Source organism: Salvelinus namaycush, chromosome 9, assembly GCF_016432855.1.
Source record: "Salvelinus namaycush isolate Seneca chromosome 9, SaNama_1.0, whole genome shotgun sequence".
Classification (NCBI taxonomy): Eukaryota; Metazoa; Chordata; class Actinopteri; order Salmoniformes; family Salmonidae; genus Salvelinus; species Salvelinus namaycush.
Window position 1 is genome coordinate 9,602,105 of NC_052315.1, and position 14,960 is coordinate 9,617,064.

The 14,960-nt window shown below is 43.6% G+C and overlaps 1 protein-coding gene and 1 pseudogene across 2 annotated transcripts; both read right to left on the reverse strand.

Moving 5' to 3' along the window:
- Positions 1 to 378: 378 nt before the first annotated feature.
- Positions 379 to 10,808, reverse strand: LOC120053654 (DNA methyltransferase 1-associated protein 1-like). Of its 2 annotated transcripts, none has more exons than XM_039000820.1 (11): positions 10,692 to 10,808; positions 10,140 to 10,246; positions 9,847 to 9,938; positions 9,350 to 9,545; positions 8,978 to 9,136; positions 8,593 to 8,760; positions 6,892 to 7,077; positions 6,704 to 6,775; positions 5,356 to 5,428; positions 2,136 to 2,446; positions 379 to 1,118 (listed from the first exon to the last, which is right to left on the reverse strand). In XM_039000820.1, exons 2-11 carry the CDS (start codon positions 10,233 to 10,235, stop codon positions 1,059 to 1,061), a joined length of 1,413 nt encoding a protein of 470 aa, XP_038856748.1. In that variant the 5' UTR covers positions 10,236 to 10,246; positions 10,692 to 10,808; the 3' UTR covers positions 379 to 1,058. The 2 variants fall into 2 exon arrangements, with proteins under 2 accessions (XP_038856748.1, XP_038856747.1); XM_039000819.1 differs by having other exon boundaries at positions 9,350 to 9,548.
- A 1,182-nt stretch (positions 10,809 to 11,990) lies between these two features.
- On the reverse strand, positions 11,991 to 13,935 carry LOC120053821 (annotated as a pseudogene).
- Positions 13,936 to 14,960: the final 1,025 nt, after the last annotated feature.

Sequence of the window (14,960 nt, forward strand, 5' to 3'; positions counted from 1 at the left end):
TTTAGGCCTCAGGCCTAGTAAGCATCTCCTTGTTCATGCTTAACCTTAGGATCTATATTCTTGGAATGCTGTGGAGCTGAAGCTTCCTGCCTTGTATGTGAATACATTCATTGTTAAAATATCTGCCTTTGATCTAGACAATTGTCAGACCAATTCTTACGTGTCAGTGTCAACTCATTGCCAAACGCTTGCTTATTTTAAAGATCTTTATGGAGTCAAACATTTGAATAGGCTAATTACATGTTAAATATTACTGCCCATTACAGTCCTACCTTTCAGGGTAGAGTTTGCCTGGTGATTTTGGAGGGGTCAGACTGATTCTAGCATGAGTTACATACAGGTACTATGCTAGCCGTGAGATATTAGCACACAAGACCATTTGAAAAAACAAAGATGTTTATTGAATGGGTAATGGAGCAGATTGCTTTCCTCTCTTTTCAGACAGTGTGGACAACAGTCCATCTTAGCCTGTTCAAACTCTCCCACAAGCTAAATCTTTTGACTCATCTGAGTAAGGAAGTGTCACTGACCGCAATGACAGGGCGAGCCGCCAACTAAGAGGTAAGACACAAAACTACACAGCCCAGGAAACAAAACAGCATGATGAGAAACAAAAAGACAGTGACCAAAGGTCCCAGCCCCCTGCCCCAATCTCAAATAGATGTTTCTCTCCCCATGGCTCAATTAGCTCACTCTGGCTATTTACAGTTTACCTGGCCTCATCTCGGCCTGGGCGAAGGAGGGAGAGGAGTAATGAAATGTCAGTCGTTGTCTCTGTCATGATAGGCTGGGGGGGGGGGGGGGGTCCATTGGCTGTAAAGGGGATGTGGTGGTGTTGGTGGGGGGTATTATTCCTGTGTATCAGTCATATTCAGGGGTGTGTGTGATGGGGGGGGACAAGGCTTGGTTGTTTGTTATTTGTCAGAGGGGTTGATGACTCCCCCACCCCCCCTATCTCCAGCATTCTGTTCTGTGGGCCGCTCAACCGAGGCCTGGGTGGCTGTGACCTCATCCACTCTCCTCTCCTCCACAGTCCCATAAAACACCAGGGCTTGACGTTACGGCTTCTTCACCTTCTTGATGGACGAGGAGCTGGATGCAGATTCTCTGCGTTTACGCTGGAAAGACAAAAAAAAAAAATGCACCAAACGCTGTCAGCCATTGGTCCAGAACATGTATAAACCTGCATAATTTCACATGAAACTATGAGAATACTAAGAACTGTGCACATTGGAAAATTTTCTAAACGTATTCTCTTTGTCAAGTTGTATTCAGCTAATACAGCAGGGTCGTATTCATTAGGATACACTATCAAAACATATTGCAACAGACAATGAAAATAGGCATTTCTTATTGGACAAGTTTAGCAGGGATGCAAACTGGTGAGGGCTCAAAAAGATGACACAAACATGCAAAACATCTCTGCTAGGAGGAAATGCAGGTTGGAACTAATTAAACCACAAAGAATATGATCTACATGATCAGTCTCGGTGTGTAAAATAAAAAGTGGTTAATATGAACCTAACTCACAGCTAAAAAATGTAAAGAAAGTAATCCAATGTTATTTGTTGCCTAGACTTTACTGCAAATTACACAAGTCTTGAGAAAGAAACAACACATTAATATTGCAATTAGCCATGAAGGCCTTTATAATAGAACGCTTGTGACCACACACATCTAAATATTGCACTTGAGAAAAAAACATCTTAAAGTAGCAATAGAATGAAAGAAACAGGCATTCTATTTTTGCTGTATTATAGTGGCCACTATAGATATCGATCAAGAGCACAAGGCTACATGTATGCAAGAATAACGTTCACTGAGTAAAATGAAGTAGAATCCAGCCAGTAGTGATCCAAACCCCCCCTCTCCCCTCCCAAACGTTTCTCATCGGATCTACACGAATCACGCAGGTCACCTATTTTGGATTCAAAATGGCAAATTTCGCCGAAAAAGGTGACCAGTTTGCATCCCTGGTTCAGGTAGTCCCTCCCGTGTCGGTCTGTTTAATTCCATTTCAAATCATATCAAATTTTATTTGTCACGTGCCGAATACAACAGGTGTAGACCTTACCGTGAAATGCTTACTTTGGTGCCTAATGGTTTTTGTGAGTGGGGTGGGCTGAGAGACTTACTGAGTTGGGGGTGAGCGGAGCTCCCACCACATCGATGATCTGTTCCTTGGCCTCGCCCTTGATGTCGTCTGGGCCGGGCCAGGCGGGCATCTCGGGACCCCCAGGGGCCTCTAGTCCTCCTCCTCCTGGGGGCACAACAGGGATCCCCCCTCCTCCTCCAGCCTTCAGCAGGGCCTCGTAGCGGTGGCGCAGCATCTGTTGTTCGTACTCACAGTTACCGTGGGCCTGCTTCAGCTCATAGACCAGCACCAGGTCACTGCGCAGCTCGTTGAACATCTGGACTATCTCCTCTGTGGGCATGGGGTTCAGGTCTACACAGAGAGAGCAACGTAGGGAAAGATGAAAAACACACAGATAGGAAATATCCCACTAACCATTGTACGAGGCCCACAATGCATTGGCAGTAACCAAACGGTTTGCCTTGTTTTACTTGACCTACATGGACAAATCAACTCAAAGGATATTTAAGTCCAACTATCTAGTCACAGTACCTTGGTCTGTGTTTGCTCTATTTTTTATTTTTTTATTTTCACCTTTATTTAACCAGGTAGGCCAGTTGTGCACAAATTTGTTTATATCCCTGTTAGTGAGCATTTTTCTTTGGCAAGATAATCCATCCACCTGACAGGTGTGGCATATCAAGAAGCTGATTAAACAGCATGATCATTACACAGGTGCACCTTGCGCTGGAAACTATAAAAGGCCACAAGTTGAGGGAGTGTGCAATTGGCATGCTGACTTTAAGAATGTCCACCAGAGCTGTGCCAGATAATTTAAATGTTGCATTTCTCTACCATAAGGCGCCTCCAACATCATTTTAGAATTTGGCAGTACGCCCAACTGGCCTCACAATCGCAGACCACGCCAGCCCAGGACCTCCACCTCCAGATACTTCACCTGCGGGATCGGACAGCTAATGAAACTATGGGTTTGCACAACATAAGAATTTTTGCACAAACTGTCAGAAACCATCTCAGGGAAGCTCATCTGCGTTCTCGTCATCCTCACCAGGGTCTTGACCTGACTGCAGCTCATCATCGTAACCGACTTCAGTGGGCAAAATGCTCACCTTCGATGGCCACTGGCACGGATGAATCCCGGTTTCAATTGTACCGGGCGAGCGGTTTGATGCTGTCAGTGACCTATGGTGGCGGTGGGGTTATGGTATGGACAGGTATAAGCTACGGACAACAAACAACGAGCAAAATTGGATTGTCGTGCCATTCATCCGCCGACATCAGCTTACCGTAATTTCTGGACTATTAAGCGCACCTGAATATAAGCCGCACCCACTGAATTTTTAAATAATATGTATTTTGTACATAAATAAGCCGCACATGTCTATAAGCCGCAGGTGACAACCGGTACATTGAAACAAATGAACTTTACACAGCCTTTAAACGAAACACGGCTTGTAACAAAAATAAATAGGCTTTTAAACGAAACACGGCTTGTAACAAAAATAAATAGGCTTTAACGAAACACGGCTTGTAACAAAAATTTTTAAAATAGCAGTAAACAGTAGCCTACCAAGAAAGTCATTGGTCACTATCTTCCTCCTCCTGTGCACTGAAACCACTGAAGTCATCTCCTTCGGTGTCGGAGTTGAATAGCCTCAGAATTGCTTCATCCGATGTTGGATCGTTTTCATTGTCGCTCTCGTCACTTTCATCCGGAGGCAAATTCCCCGCCGAGCTCATGCTGCCCTCTTCAACACGCAGCAGTCCAGCCTTTCGAAACCCATTGATGATAGTGGATTTTTTGACAATGCTCCACGCTGTCAGGACCCACTGGCAGACTTGACCATAAGTTGCTCTTCGCATGCGGCCCGTTTTAGTGAAGGATTTCTCCCCACTTGTCATCCAAGCCTCCCACTGAACACGGAGCGCCACCTTAAATGCACGATTTACACTGATGTCGAGTGGCTGCAAATACTTTGTTGTGCCCCCAGGAATCAGTCTTCAAGCTCATTTTCTAGTTCGGGCCATCTGCTTTTCTTCCCTCTGAAAGCTTTTGTTGTCTTTTTACACTGAGTCAGTTCCACACGCTGCTGTTTCCAACGTCTTATCATCGACTCATTAAGGCCAAGCTCCCGTGCAGCAGCTCTATTTCCTTTTCCAACAGCCAGATTGATCGCCTTCAACTTGAAAGCTGCATCACATGCATTTCTCCGTGTCTTTGCCATGATGAGGGTGACAAAATGACTACCGTAATCAGAATGATGGGAAGTTTGAGCGTGCTCGATTTACGTCACATTATGTGACGGTGCTCAGTTTTTTGGCGGCATGAATCTTGTGAAAGCGGGAAAAATCCATAAATTAGCCGCGTCATTGTATAAGCCGCGAGGTTCAAAGCGTGGGAAAAAGTAGCGGCTTATAGTCCGGAAATTACGGTATGTTTCAGCATGATAATGCACAGTCCCATGTCGCAAGGATCGGTACACAATTCCTGGAAGATGAAATTGTCCCAATTCTTCCATGGCCTGCATACTGACCAGACATGCTCTGGATCGACGTGTACGACAGTATGTTCCAGTTTCTGCCTATATGCAACAACTTTGCACAGCCATTAAAGAGGAGTGGGACAACATGCCACAAACAACAGCCTGATCAACTCTATGTGAAGGATATGTGTCGCGCTGCATGAAGCAAATGGTGGTCCCACCAGATACCGACTGGTTTTCTGATCAACGCCACCTACCTTTTTTTACAGTATCTGTGACCAACAGATGCATATATATATATGTGTATTCCCAGTCATGTGAATTACATAGATTAGGGCCTAATGAATTCATTTCAATCGACTGATTTCCTTATCTGAACTCTAACTCAGGAAGCCACTCTAACTCAGGGGCGGGAAGCCTTGTGGTTAGAGCTTTAGGCCAGTAACCGAAAGGTTGCTGGATCGAATCCCCGAGCTGACAAGGTGAAAATCTGCCGTTCTGCCCCTGAACAAGGCAGTTAACCCACTGTTCCTAGACTGTCATTGTAAATAAGAATTTGTTCTTAAAACTGACTTGCCTAGTTAAATAAAAGGTTAGATTTAAAACATTTATATATTTTTTAAATATTCTAATACACAGAAAATAAGTATTTCAGTAACAAATAATACACATATTTGAACCCAGGTCTGGTTGTTTGTGTGAGTGAGACAGCGCCTTGGTTTGCTGTTTAACATTTATGCTGAGATTATGGTAGGTATTATGCCTAACTGAACTCACCCACTTCCCGCTCTGTCAAGATCTGGTCAATGGCCTTGATTTTCTTCTGGCCTACCGAGCTCGGCAGCTTCATCTGTAACACACACAGAAAATAATACGTTGGGGTGTATGGGGTGTATTTCAAATGGGAGTTCTTTATGGTGTTTCAAATGGGAGTTCTTTATGGTGTTTCAAATGGGAGTTCTTTATGGTGTTTCAAATGGGAGTTCTTTATGGTGTTTCAAATGGGAGTTCTTTATGGTGTTTCAAATGGGAGTTCTTTATGGTGTTTCAAATGGGAGTTCTTCATGGTGTTTCAAATGGGAGTTCTTTATGGTGTTTCAAATGGGAGTTCTTTATGGTGTTTCAAATGGGAGTTCTTTATGGTGTTTCAAATGGGAGTTCTTTATGGTGTTTCAAATGGGAGTTCTTTATGGTGTTTCAAATGGGAGTTCTTTATGGTGTTTCAAATGGGAGTTCTTTATGGTGTTTCAAATGGGAGTTCTTTATGGTGTTTCAAATGGGAGTTCTTTATGGTGTTTCAAATGGGAGTTCTTTATGGTGTTTCAAATGGGAGTTCTTTATGGTGTTTCAAATGGGAGTTCTTCATGGTGTTTCAAATGGAGTTCTTTATGGTGTTTCAAATGGGAGTTCTTTATGGTGTTTCAAATGGGAGTTCTTTATGGTGTTTCAAATGGGAGTTCTTTATGGTGTTTCAAATGGGAGTTCTTTATGGTGTTTCAAATGGGAGTTCTTTATGGTGTTTCAAATGGGAGTTCTTTATGGTGTTTCAAATGGGAGTTCTTTATGGTGTTTCAAATGGGAGTTCTTTATGGTGTTTCAAATGGGAGTTCTTTATGGTGTTTCAAATGGGAGTTCTTTATGGTGTTTCAAATGGGAGTTCTTTATGGTGTTTCAAATGGGAGTTCTTTATGGTGTTTCAAATGGGAGTTCTTTATGGTGTTTCAAATGGGAGTTCTTTATGGTGTTTCAAATGGGAGTTCTTTATGGTGTTTCAAATGGGAGTTCTTTATGGTGTTTCAAATGGGAGTTCTTTATGGTGTTTCAAATGGGAGTTCTTTATGGTGTTTCAAATGAGAGTTCTTTATGGTGTTTCAAATGGGAGTTCTTTATGGTGTTTCAAATGGGAATCTTTATGGTGTTTCAAATGGGAGTTCTTTATGGTGTTTCAAATGGGAGTTCTTTATGGTGTTTATGGAGTTTCAATGAGAATGCTTTATATTGGTCTTTGAGAGGGAAGCTGAGGTCCTATGGTGATATTTGGAGGGGGAACCATCTAAGCAAACCAATATACAATTCCTATACAGATCATGTGTGACTGATAATTTTAGTGCATGGCCATGCTTACCCTCTGGCTGCGCAGCGTGACTCCAGCTGATTTGAAGTCAGGGAATTTGATGCCTGCCGTCTCAGGAACAGTCTGTTGTGGACAGACGGGAAGACAGTAGAGAGGTGAGCACAGAGACAAGACAAACAAGCAGGGTGGCATCAGGTTCCTTATTAAGGGATTGGGCGAATGGGAGAGTGTTTGTATACCGGTTTCTCCATCTCTCGTTTCAGCGGGAGCTTCTTCTTGGTAGCCTTGCGCTCGGCACGTCTCATCTCTGTGTTGGTGTCTGCTGCTGTGATGAGCTTCTGCAGGTCCTGGGCCTTCTTCTCACGATCCTTCTTCCTGCTCTCCATCTTCCTCAGCTCCTGCATCAGATACTCCTCTTCTGCCACCTTCAGGACAAAACGGGGAAGTGCAACATGAGCGGGGGATTAAAACGGAAGAATGAGTTACGAATAATATAATTAAGCAATAACACTCGACAAGGCCCGAGGGAGTGCCTGGACACAACGCGGAGCGCCTGGACACAACGCGGAGCGCCTGGACACAACGCGGAGCGCCTGGACACAACGCGGAGCGCCTGGACACAACGCGGAGCGCCTGGACACAACGCGGAGCGCCTGGACACAACGCGGAGCGCCTGGACACAACGCGTAGCCTTGGTATATTGGCCATATATCACAAACCCCTGAGGTGCCTTACTGCTGTTATAAACTGGTTACCAACATAATGAGAACAGTAAAAATACATGTGGTATGACATCAGCCAATCAGCATTCAGGTCTTGAAACAACCAGCTTATAATGGTCTGTGACCTCTGGACATACATTAAAGACCTTCACAGCTTGATAGATGCAAATATATTTTGGTCACATGGTCTGTTTCTAGTAGGAAATACTTCAGACATTGTATTGGATTCGATGAAATTGTTCATGTGTGCCCTAACTGCCGCCAAAAAGGCAATAATTTAAAAAATAATTTTTAAAGTGGTTTGAGCCAAATACTTATATAAAAACTTATTGGAGAACTTATTCTTATTCTGTAGCTACAAAAACTCTAGTGGGCTGGTTAGAGGCCATCTCCATCATCAAAGACCTGGGTTAGCTAACTGCTGTTTCAACCCCCCCTTCTTGCTCATGTTTTGTTGTTGTGGTAGTCTGTGACAGCTATCTCGTTTGATTGGCACTGATAAAAACACCCCCCCCCCCTTAATTAAAAAATATATAACACTAAAATAATTTAGGCCTATGTAATATAGCCATCCTTCTGTCCAAATCAACGTACAATTTTTTATTTAACCTTTAACTAGGCAAGTCAGTTAAGAACAAATTCTTATTTACAATGACAGCCTAGGAACAGTGGGTTAACTGCCTTGTTCAGGGGCAGAACGACAGATTTTTATCTTGTCTGCTCGGGGATTCGATCTAGCAACCATTCGGTTACTGGCCCAACGCTTTAACCACTAGGCTACCTAATGAGTGCATTGTCTTAATTTATGCGATCCCAGTGAAAATATAACCCATGACCATGCCAAACTCCGTCCAGGAGTTAGACACCAGATACATGATAGGAATCAAAGGCTGAAAGTAATTGCACCTCAAAGGGATAGTGCAAGATTTTGGCAAATAAGCCATTTTCTACTTTAACCCAGAGTCAGATGAACTCATGGAAACCATGAAATTGCTCAGTAGCATTCGCGCAATAGCTGTACCCTTAGACTTCTAGTCATAGGTGAGTTAGCAATGGCTCGCAAATCTACTTTCAACTTCCTTCAAACTGCACACAGAGACATAAAAATGGTAACCATGATTTCTTCTGACTATGGGTAAGTAGACAACTATTATCTTGGACTACCATTTCAACCTTCAACACTAACAGTGGAATTGTCTTTGGGGAGGTGCTGCTAACCTGATCAGGCGTGCGGTTGAATAATCTCTCCAGCTGCTCTTTCCTGCGCCTCTCGTGACCCGCGTCAAATACGTACATCTTGGGCTCTGTCCCTGTTGCAGCGCGAACCTTGGTCAGCTTACCGCAAATGTTGTAGTAACGTTCCTTCAGGTCCTCTGTTGACCGTTTCTGAAAGTACAAATACAGAAATGTTACCGGCAGGTACAATTATCATGGGAAGACAATATATTTCATGATGCATCACATTCAAATATTTGCCCCCAAAAAATCTAATATTCTAAATGTTTTGAAATACTTGAATCTTCTTTTCTGTATTGTGATTTGTGGATTCAAATGTATTTAAAATGTGTGTGTGTGTAATGTCAGTCATAGATAGCCTCCTCACTCTGTATTGCTGATGGTCGTAGCGGTCGTGGACGACGATGAAGCGCAGGTCAAAGCGCTTGCACAGGTCAAACAGGTGGTCCGTCTCCGCCTTGGTCCAGCCGTCATCATGGAGATACATCTGGTACTCCTGCTCCGAGTACACTGGCACCTGCACTGCCTAGGGAGGAGACGGAGAGAGATTTTTGCATTTGCTTTGGCTATAAAGCCCCTTTGAATTGAAAAAGAGCGAGACGGGTGGTCACAGGGAGGGAGAGAGAGATGGAGAGAGAGGGAGATGGAGGGGGAGAGATGTGTGAGACCGACAGTGATGAAGTGAACAATAAAGAGATAAAAACAATAAAAGAGAGCGGAGAGAAACCCATCTCCTTACCTTGTTGAAGCGGGCGAAGGGGTAGTCCTTGCCTTCCTCTGCCATGCGTCTCCAGTGGTGGAAGACGGCTCCGTCTCGGCGGGCTGGGTTGGTGAAGGGCATCCATTTCCAGGGTCGCACCCGCTTACAGCCCAACTTGGCCTTCACTGTCCGGTAGCCCTGAGTAGTGTCACTGGGCAGCAGGGGGGGAGCATCTCTGCTGAGAGACAGGTGGTGGTCAGAATACTAATTCAGTGACACGCCCTATTAAACGCAGCAATACAGAAATTTAATCACAAGTAAATACCATTTTATGAGATCAGTGTTCACGTAAATCTAATTTTATTGGTCACATACACATATTTAGTAGATGTTTTGCGGATGTAACGAAATGCTTGTGTTCCTAGCTCCAACAGTGCAGAAGTATCTAACAACTCAAAAGTAAAAGAATGGAGTATGTTCAGCCCAAGAGGCAGGGCAGCCAGACAGAGGGAGTTTGCGTCAAACAGGGTTCCTACTTCTTGTCTGAGTAGAGCAGGGCGTACACCTCTCTGTGCATCCCCTCTGGTCTCTTGAAGGTCAACGTTTCAGTTGTTTTCTTGGCCTTTTTCTGTAATGGGGGGATTAAGGTTGAGTGCAGATCAACTGTGCAATTTAGATGTAAACGATAGACTGTCAGTTGATAGGCTTGTGCTAATGAAACTCAACAATGGACAGTTGGGACACAGTAAGTTGTTCCACACAAGCCACTCTCACACACCATCAACAGACAGGTCCTCAGCAGGTTGTGACCAGAGGGCATCATTCTTACCTTCTCGGAGTTGATGAAATCCTTCTTACTGATCGGCCCATCATTGTCCCCTCCGGCCAACTCCAGAATATCTCTCACATCGGCACCAGCTGCCATGATGACGTGTGCTGTAAAGAATAGGAACTCTGTATTTGTATTCTGTCATTGTGTGTCAAATGTATATGTCATCACCTGATAGCTCACCTAACTATCAAGTTATTTACCGTACGTTCTTGGCTAGACATGGCAAGCAGAGCTAGCAAGCAATGTAGCTAGCTAATCTCTTTGCAGAGGCTACTACTCGGTCTTTGCAGAAAGCCAACGTTAACGGTCTATAATTGATGGATACATTATTTAGTTAACATATGTATTAGGTGTATTCAAAGAAGATACCTGTATTTTGTGTCGATAATTTAGCTAGTTAATGCGTCGCTCACGTTGACTAGTTAACGTTAGCTTTCAAGCAAATATGTTCAGCTAGCCGGCTTTAGCAAACGTTGCAGCGCTAAAGCCCAGCAGGGACATAGCTAGTTATGGAATACTTCATTTTCAACGTAAAGTTTTACCATTTACCTTTTTGGTGAATCCACGCGTCTGTTTTTGTCTTTTTAAATCAAATATTCTGTGAAAGTATAAAAATTGGCTAGCTAGCTAACCGGCTAACAACAAGCTATAATCAACAAGCTTGCGTTCAGCGGAAACCGGAAGTAATTCTTCTTCGCCAGTAAAGCCGCTTCTGTAATACGTTTTTCGCCACCTACTGATGTGGAGGGGGTGAACTTGGGACAAAATGATTTAACCACATTTAAATTTAAAAAAATGTATTTATTTATTTAACCTTTATTTAACCAGGTAAGACAGTTGAGAACAAGTTCTCATTTACAACTGCGACCTGGCCAAGATAAAGCAAAGCAGTGCAACACAAACAACAACACAGAGTTACACATGGAATAAATAAACGTACAGTCAATAACACAATAGAAAAGTCTATATACAGTGTGTGCAAATGAAGTAAGATTAGGGAGGTAAGGTAATAAATAGGCCGTAGTGGCGAAATAATTACAATTTAGCAAATAAACACTGGAGTGATAGATGTGCAGATAAATCATTGATAAATGATATGACACATGTGATAAATGATATGACACACATGCCATATGTTGTCATATATAAGACATGAATACATGTAGAGAAGCAACATGTTGACTGTTTCATTAAAATCCTTATTAAAAACAAGTTTATTATTGTTCTGAACATGCCCCACATTTTCCAAAGTACATTGAAATTGGAATGATACTGTTTCGCCTGGAAGAAACATTCAGAAAATGATTGGATGGGTTATCAACAAAGATTACATAAAATTAAAATTTTAAGTGAATTGCTTTCTTATACTTGAATATAGAGGAATTCAACACCAAAAATGAAAATAACAAAAATGTTGTAACCTGTCCACTCTATTTTCTCATCTTCCTCATCCTCTACTTTCTGTTCATTCTGCTTGATCTCAGTGGTGTACTCAGACTGAACCACCACGCGGTAGGAGAACTGGTCTGAGTGGCACGGGTAGGCCTGGACCACACTACTGTTGACTGGGAATTTGACTCAGCCAACAGTGAAATCCTGGACATGGAATATATACTCCCCTTCACACATCAGGACAACCTTGTTGAGGTAACGGATGCCATCCTGGTATTCTTTGGGCAACTCCCTGTTATTCTGGGCAGTTTGCGAGACCATTGGCAGCGTTGCACAGTGGAAATAGTTGTTTGAGCATTCATGGTTGTGGATATACACCCTGGTATGCCAGTTTAGCTTTTTAAACAGGGCAAAATAAGCACTGTTGTGCACAGGGGTGTTGAAGGAGGCACTGAGTCATGGCTTGCCAGTGTAGATCCTGGGTGTGTATTCCACTTTTTTATGGAGGAGGTCCCCAAGCAGCATCCGGAAGGGCAACGCATTGAACTGAACGCCCTGCAACATGCCGGCATTATACAGCTCTAGTTGGTCCATGTACAGTTTAGACTTAGCTTTGAGGTTGAAAACATTTTCAGCAGCGATCATGGGAAAAGGGATGCAGTCCAAAAGGGCCACCTGGTCTTCGTGGGTGGATGAGTTACCCTGATCCAACAACCAGTCCTCCAAACCTTTTAGCAAGAAGACCTCCTCTGGCACTACCACGTCTGAACGGGCCAGAAGGTCCTTTACTGTGCACAGGCCAAGACCAGTCCAGGCTGGGGAATGGCTCAGTGACTTACAGTTCCAGGCAAGGTAGCGCAGACAGGTTTCCTGCAGAACTGGGTCGCCTGTACAGACGGAGTGCTCGTACAGAGAGGTCTGGGTCTGGAAGGAGGAATCCTCTGGGAGCAGTCAGGTGAAGAGCCTCCCTTCCTCCTCCTGGAGCTGCGTCAGACTCCAGTCGAACACCATCTTGTGGATGCACTGGTCAGAGGACGCAGTGATGTTGATTTGCCTTGTGTACAAAGATACCTGGGGAAGAAGGAGACACAAGATACATGGATTCTCTGCCACGACACGGCTTTGACAAAGAAATGGTGGATGTAATAACAGGCTAACTAGGCTCTGGTTTGTAAAGTAGAGCAGGTTGGTCTCACCTTACCTTAGAAAGTTGGTGAAATGAGGGTGGCAGTTGAGTCTGACGTCTAGGTTGAAGTTAATGAAGTTCTCCTCCTTTGAGACGTTTAAGATGGAGGCCTCTGGATCGAGAGTGACGGTCAGCTTGTGAACACAGATGTTTTCCACAGTGCTGTTTGCGACCCGACCCGCACCATGATGTCAAAGTCACAGTCGCGTCCACTTTCAAACAGCCCCCCCATGTGGTTAGCAAGGCCTGCGTTGTGCTCCAGGGCGTAGACACGGCTGATATTCTGAGCAGATTCTGATCAAATAAAAAAATATTGGTCAACCACATCATATATTGAAAAGCAGAAACAGTATATAAACAAAATATCAGAAATTGATCATACATTTTCATCCAATCTAACAGAACGATTCATTGAAAACCGGAGGCTGCTTAGGGGAGGACGGCTCATAATAGTGGCCGGAATGGAATGAATGGAATGGTATCAAACATGGTTTTAATGTGTTTGATACCAATCCATTGACTCCATTCCAGCCATTATTACGAGCCGTCCTCCCCTCAGCAGCCTCCACTGTTGTAAACTGAGCACCTCCTTGAGCATGTACTGTAACAGTCGTCTATACTAGCATCTCAAAGTGAGCCATGCACCAAACATTTCTGCTGTTTCAATTTTCATTAAGTGCATTTCAATGATACTGTGTCTGGTCTTTAGGTCTTTGTGGATGAGTATTTGTGGTCATTGGTCAGTCTTACCTCTCTCACAGACCACACTAGCATCCTCCGTCTGTTGGCAGTCAGTGACCCCCCCCCCCCCCCCCCCAGCCTTTGAAGAGACCGTGGGACAGGTCTTGCCCATCACAGCTTAGAGCCTGTGTCCAGATTACAGACGGGTCCTGGGTCAATAAAAACAAACAGTGAAGGTGTGATATTCTGTACCTATGCAAAGATACACATGGGGCTAGTTTCCCGGACACAGATCAAGCCTCCATTGAATCAAAACTGCGATGAGTGGATACAAGAGAAGTTATACAGATCCAACCTAACTTGTCCGTATATTCCAGCCACCACGGCAGTGAGAGCACCAGGTGAGTTGAGATCGCAACACACCACCTATGCCTCAATAATGTCCCAGTTGTCGTCACACACGGTCCCCCACTGTCCATTATATTAGACCTCCACACAGCCCTCAGAGGACAGCTTACCCCCCACCAGCCTCATGGCCCCATTCTGTAACCCTGAATGGAGGCATTAGAGTACAGTCAGTAAGTCAGTCAGTTAGTCAAATAGCGAGAAATAGTAATGGTGTCTTTTTGTAGGCACTAACTCCGCCATGGTTGTACTATGAGATAATCTTCATCAGCTGACGTCACTTTTTGTGATTTGTTAAGCATTTGTGTAATTTTAAAAAGGCTTCATAATTCATCAAGGTCATGTGGACTGATATAGGACTGATATAATCTCATAGAATAAAACGTATAAGATCTGCTAAGTCTGTGTTAACCTCAGACCTTTTTTTCAGCATTTATCGCCAAACCCTATTTTTTCCCCAAAGGAATGGCTGAACGAACCAGAGGTAACTCATTTCCGTTTTTTAGGACTGCAAGCTGGCGAGCTCTATAGTCCCCCAGTACCAGTTAACCAACTAAACAGTCCTTCAGGATGGCATGATCATGGCCAAAAGGGTACAGATCACAAAAGGGTACAAATAACAACAAAATGATCAATAAGTTAAAAGGATAATAATAAACAAGCATCCAATTGTCTACTCTAAAATTAGGTTATGCTTTTTTATACTATTTAAGGGTGGTTTGTCAGACACTGATTCAACCTAGTTCTGGATGAACAAACAAACATACAGTGGAAACTGTTTTATTCGATGTAAAATGTAAGCTAAAAAAGTATATTTTGTGTGCACTAGTTCATCACGCACTGATTTTTATCTGCAACAAGTCCATTTGGTGGAAATACCACTGGTGGGAAAATGCACATATGTTTCAATTGGATGGAAACCTAGCTACTGACAGCTACTCAATTAGCCCATGCTGGTACATTTTTGGAGATTGGTAAATTAGACAAGTTAGTCTAGCCAGCTATCTAAAGGTGTAGTATTCATGGCCAAATTACTGACTGGGGACGCAGGGCACATGCTACAGAGGCCCTGGCCCTCATGGGGGCCCACATTGATTTTGATAGTTACTCTCACTCAGATATCATATTAACATGGCACAAGTCAATTGCAGGAA

Bases quoted from the DNA above. Each gene is read 5' to 3' on its own strand.
- LOC120053654 (XM_039000819.1), bottom strand. From the start codon at position 10,235: ATGGCAGCTGGTGCCGATGTGAGAGATATTCTGGAGTTGGCCGGAGGG. The intron at 9,939-10,139 runs GTAAGAATGATG...CCCCCATTACAG, and splicing joins ATTTCATCAACTCCGAGAAG to AAAAAGGCCAAGAAAACAAC. The intron at 9,549-9,846 runs GTAGGAACCCTG...CCTGTCTCTCAG, and splicing joins CTGCTCTACTCAGACAAGAA to CAGAGATGCTCCCCCCCTGC.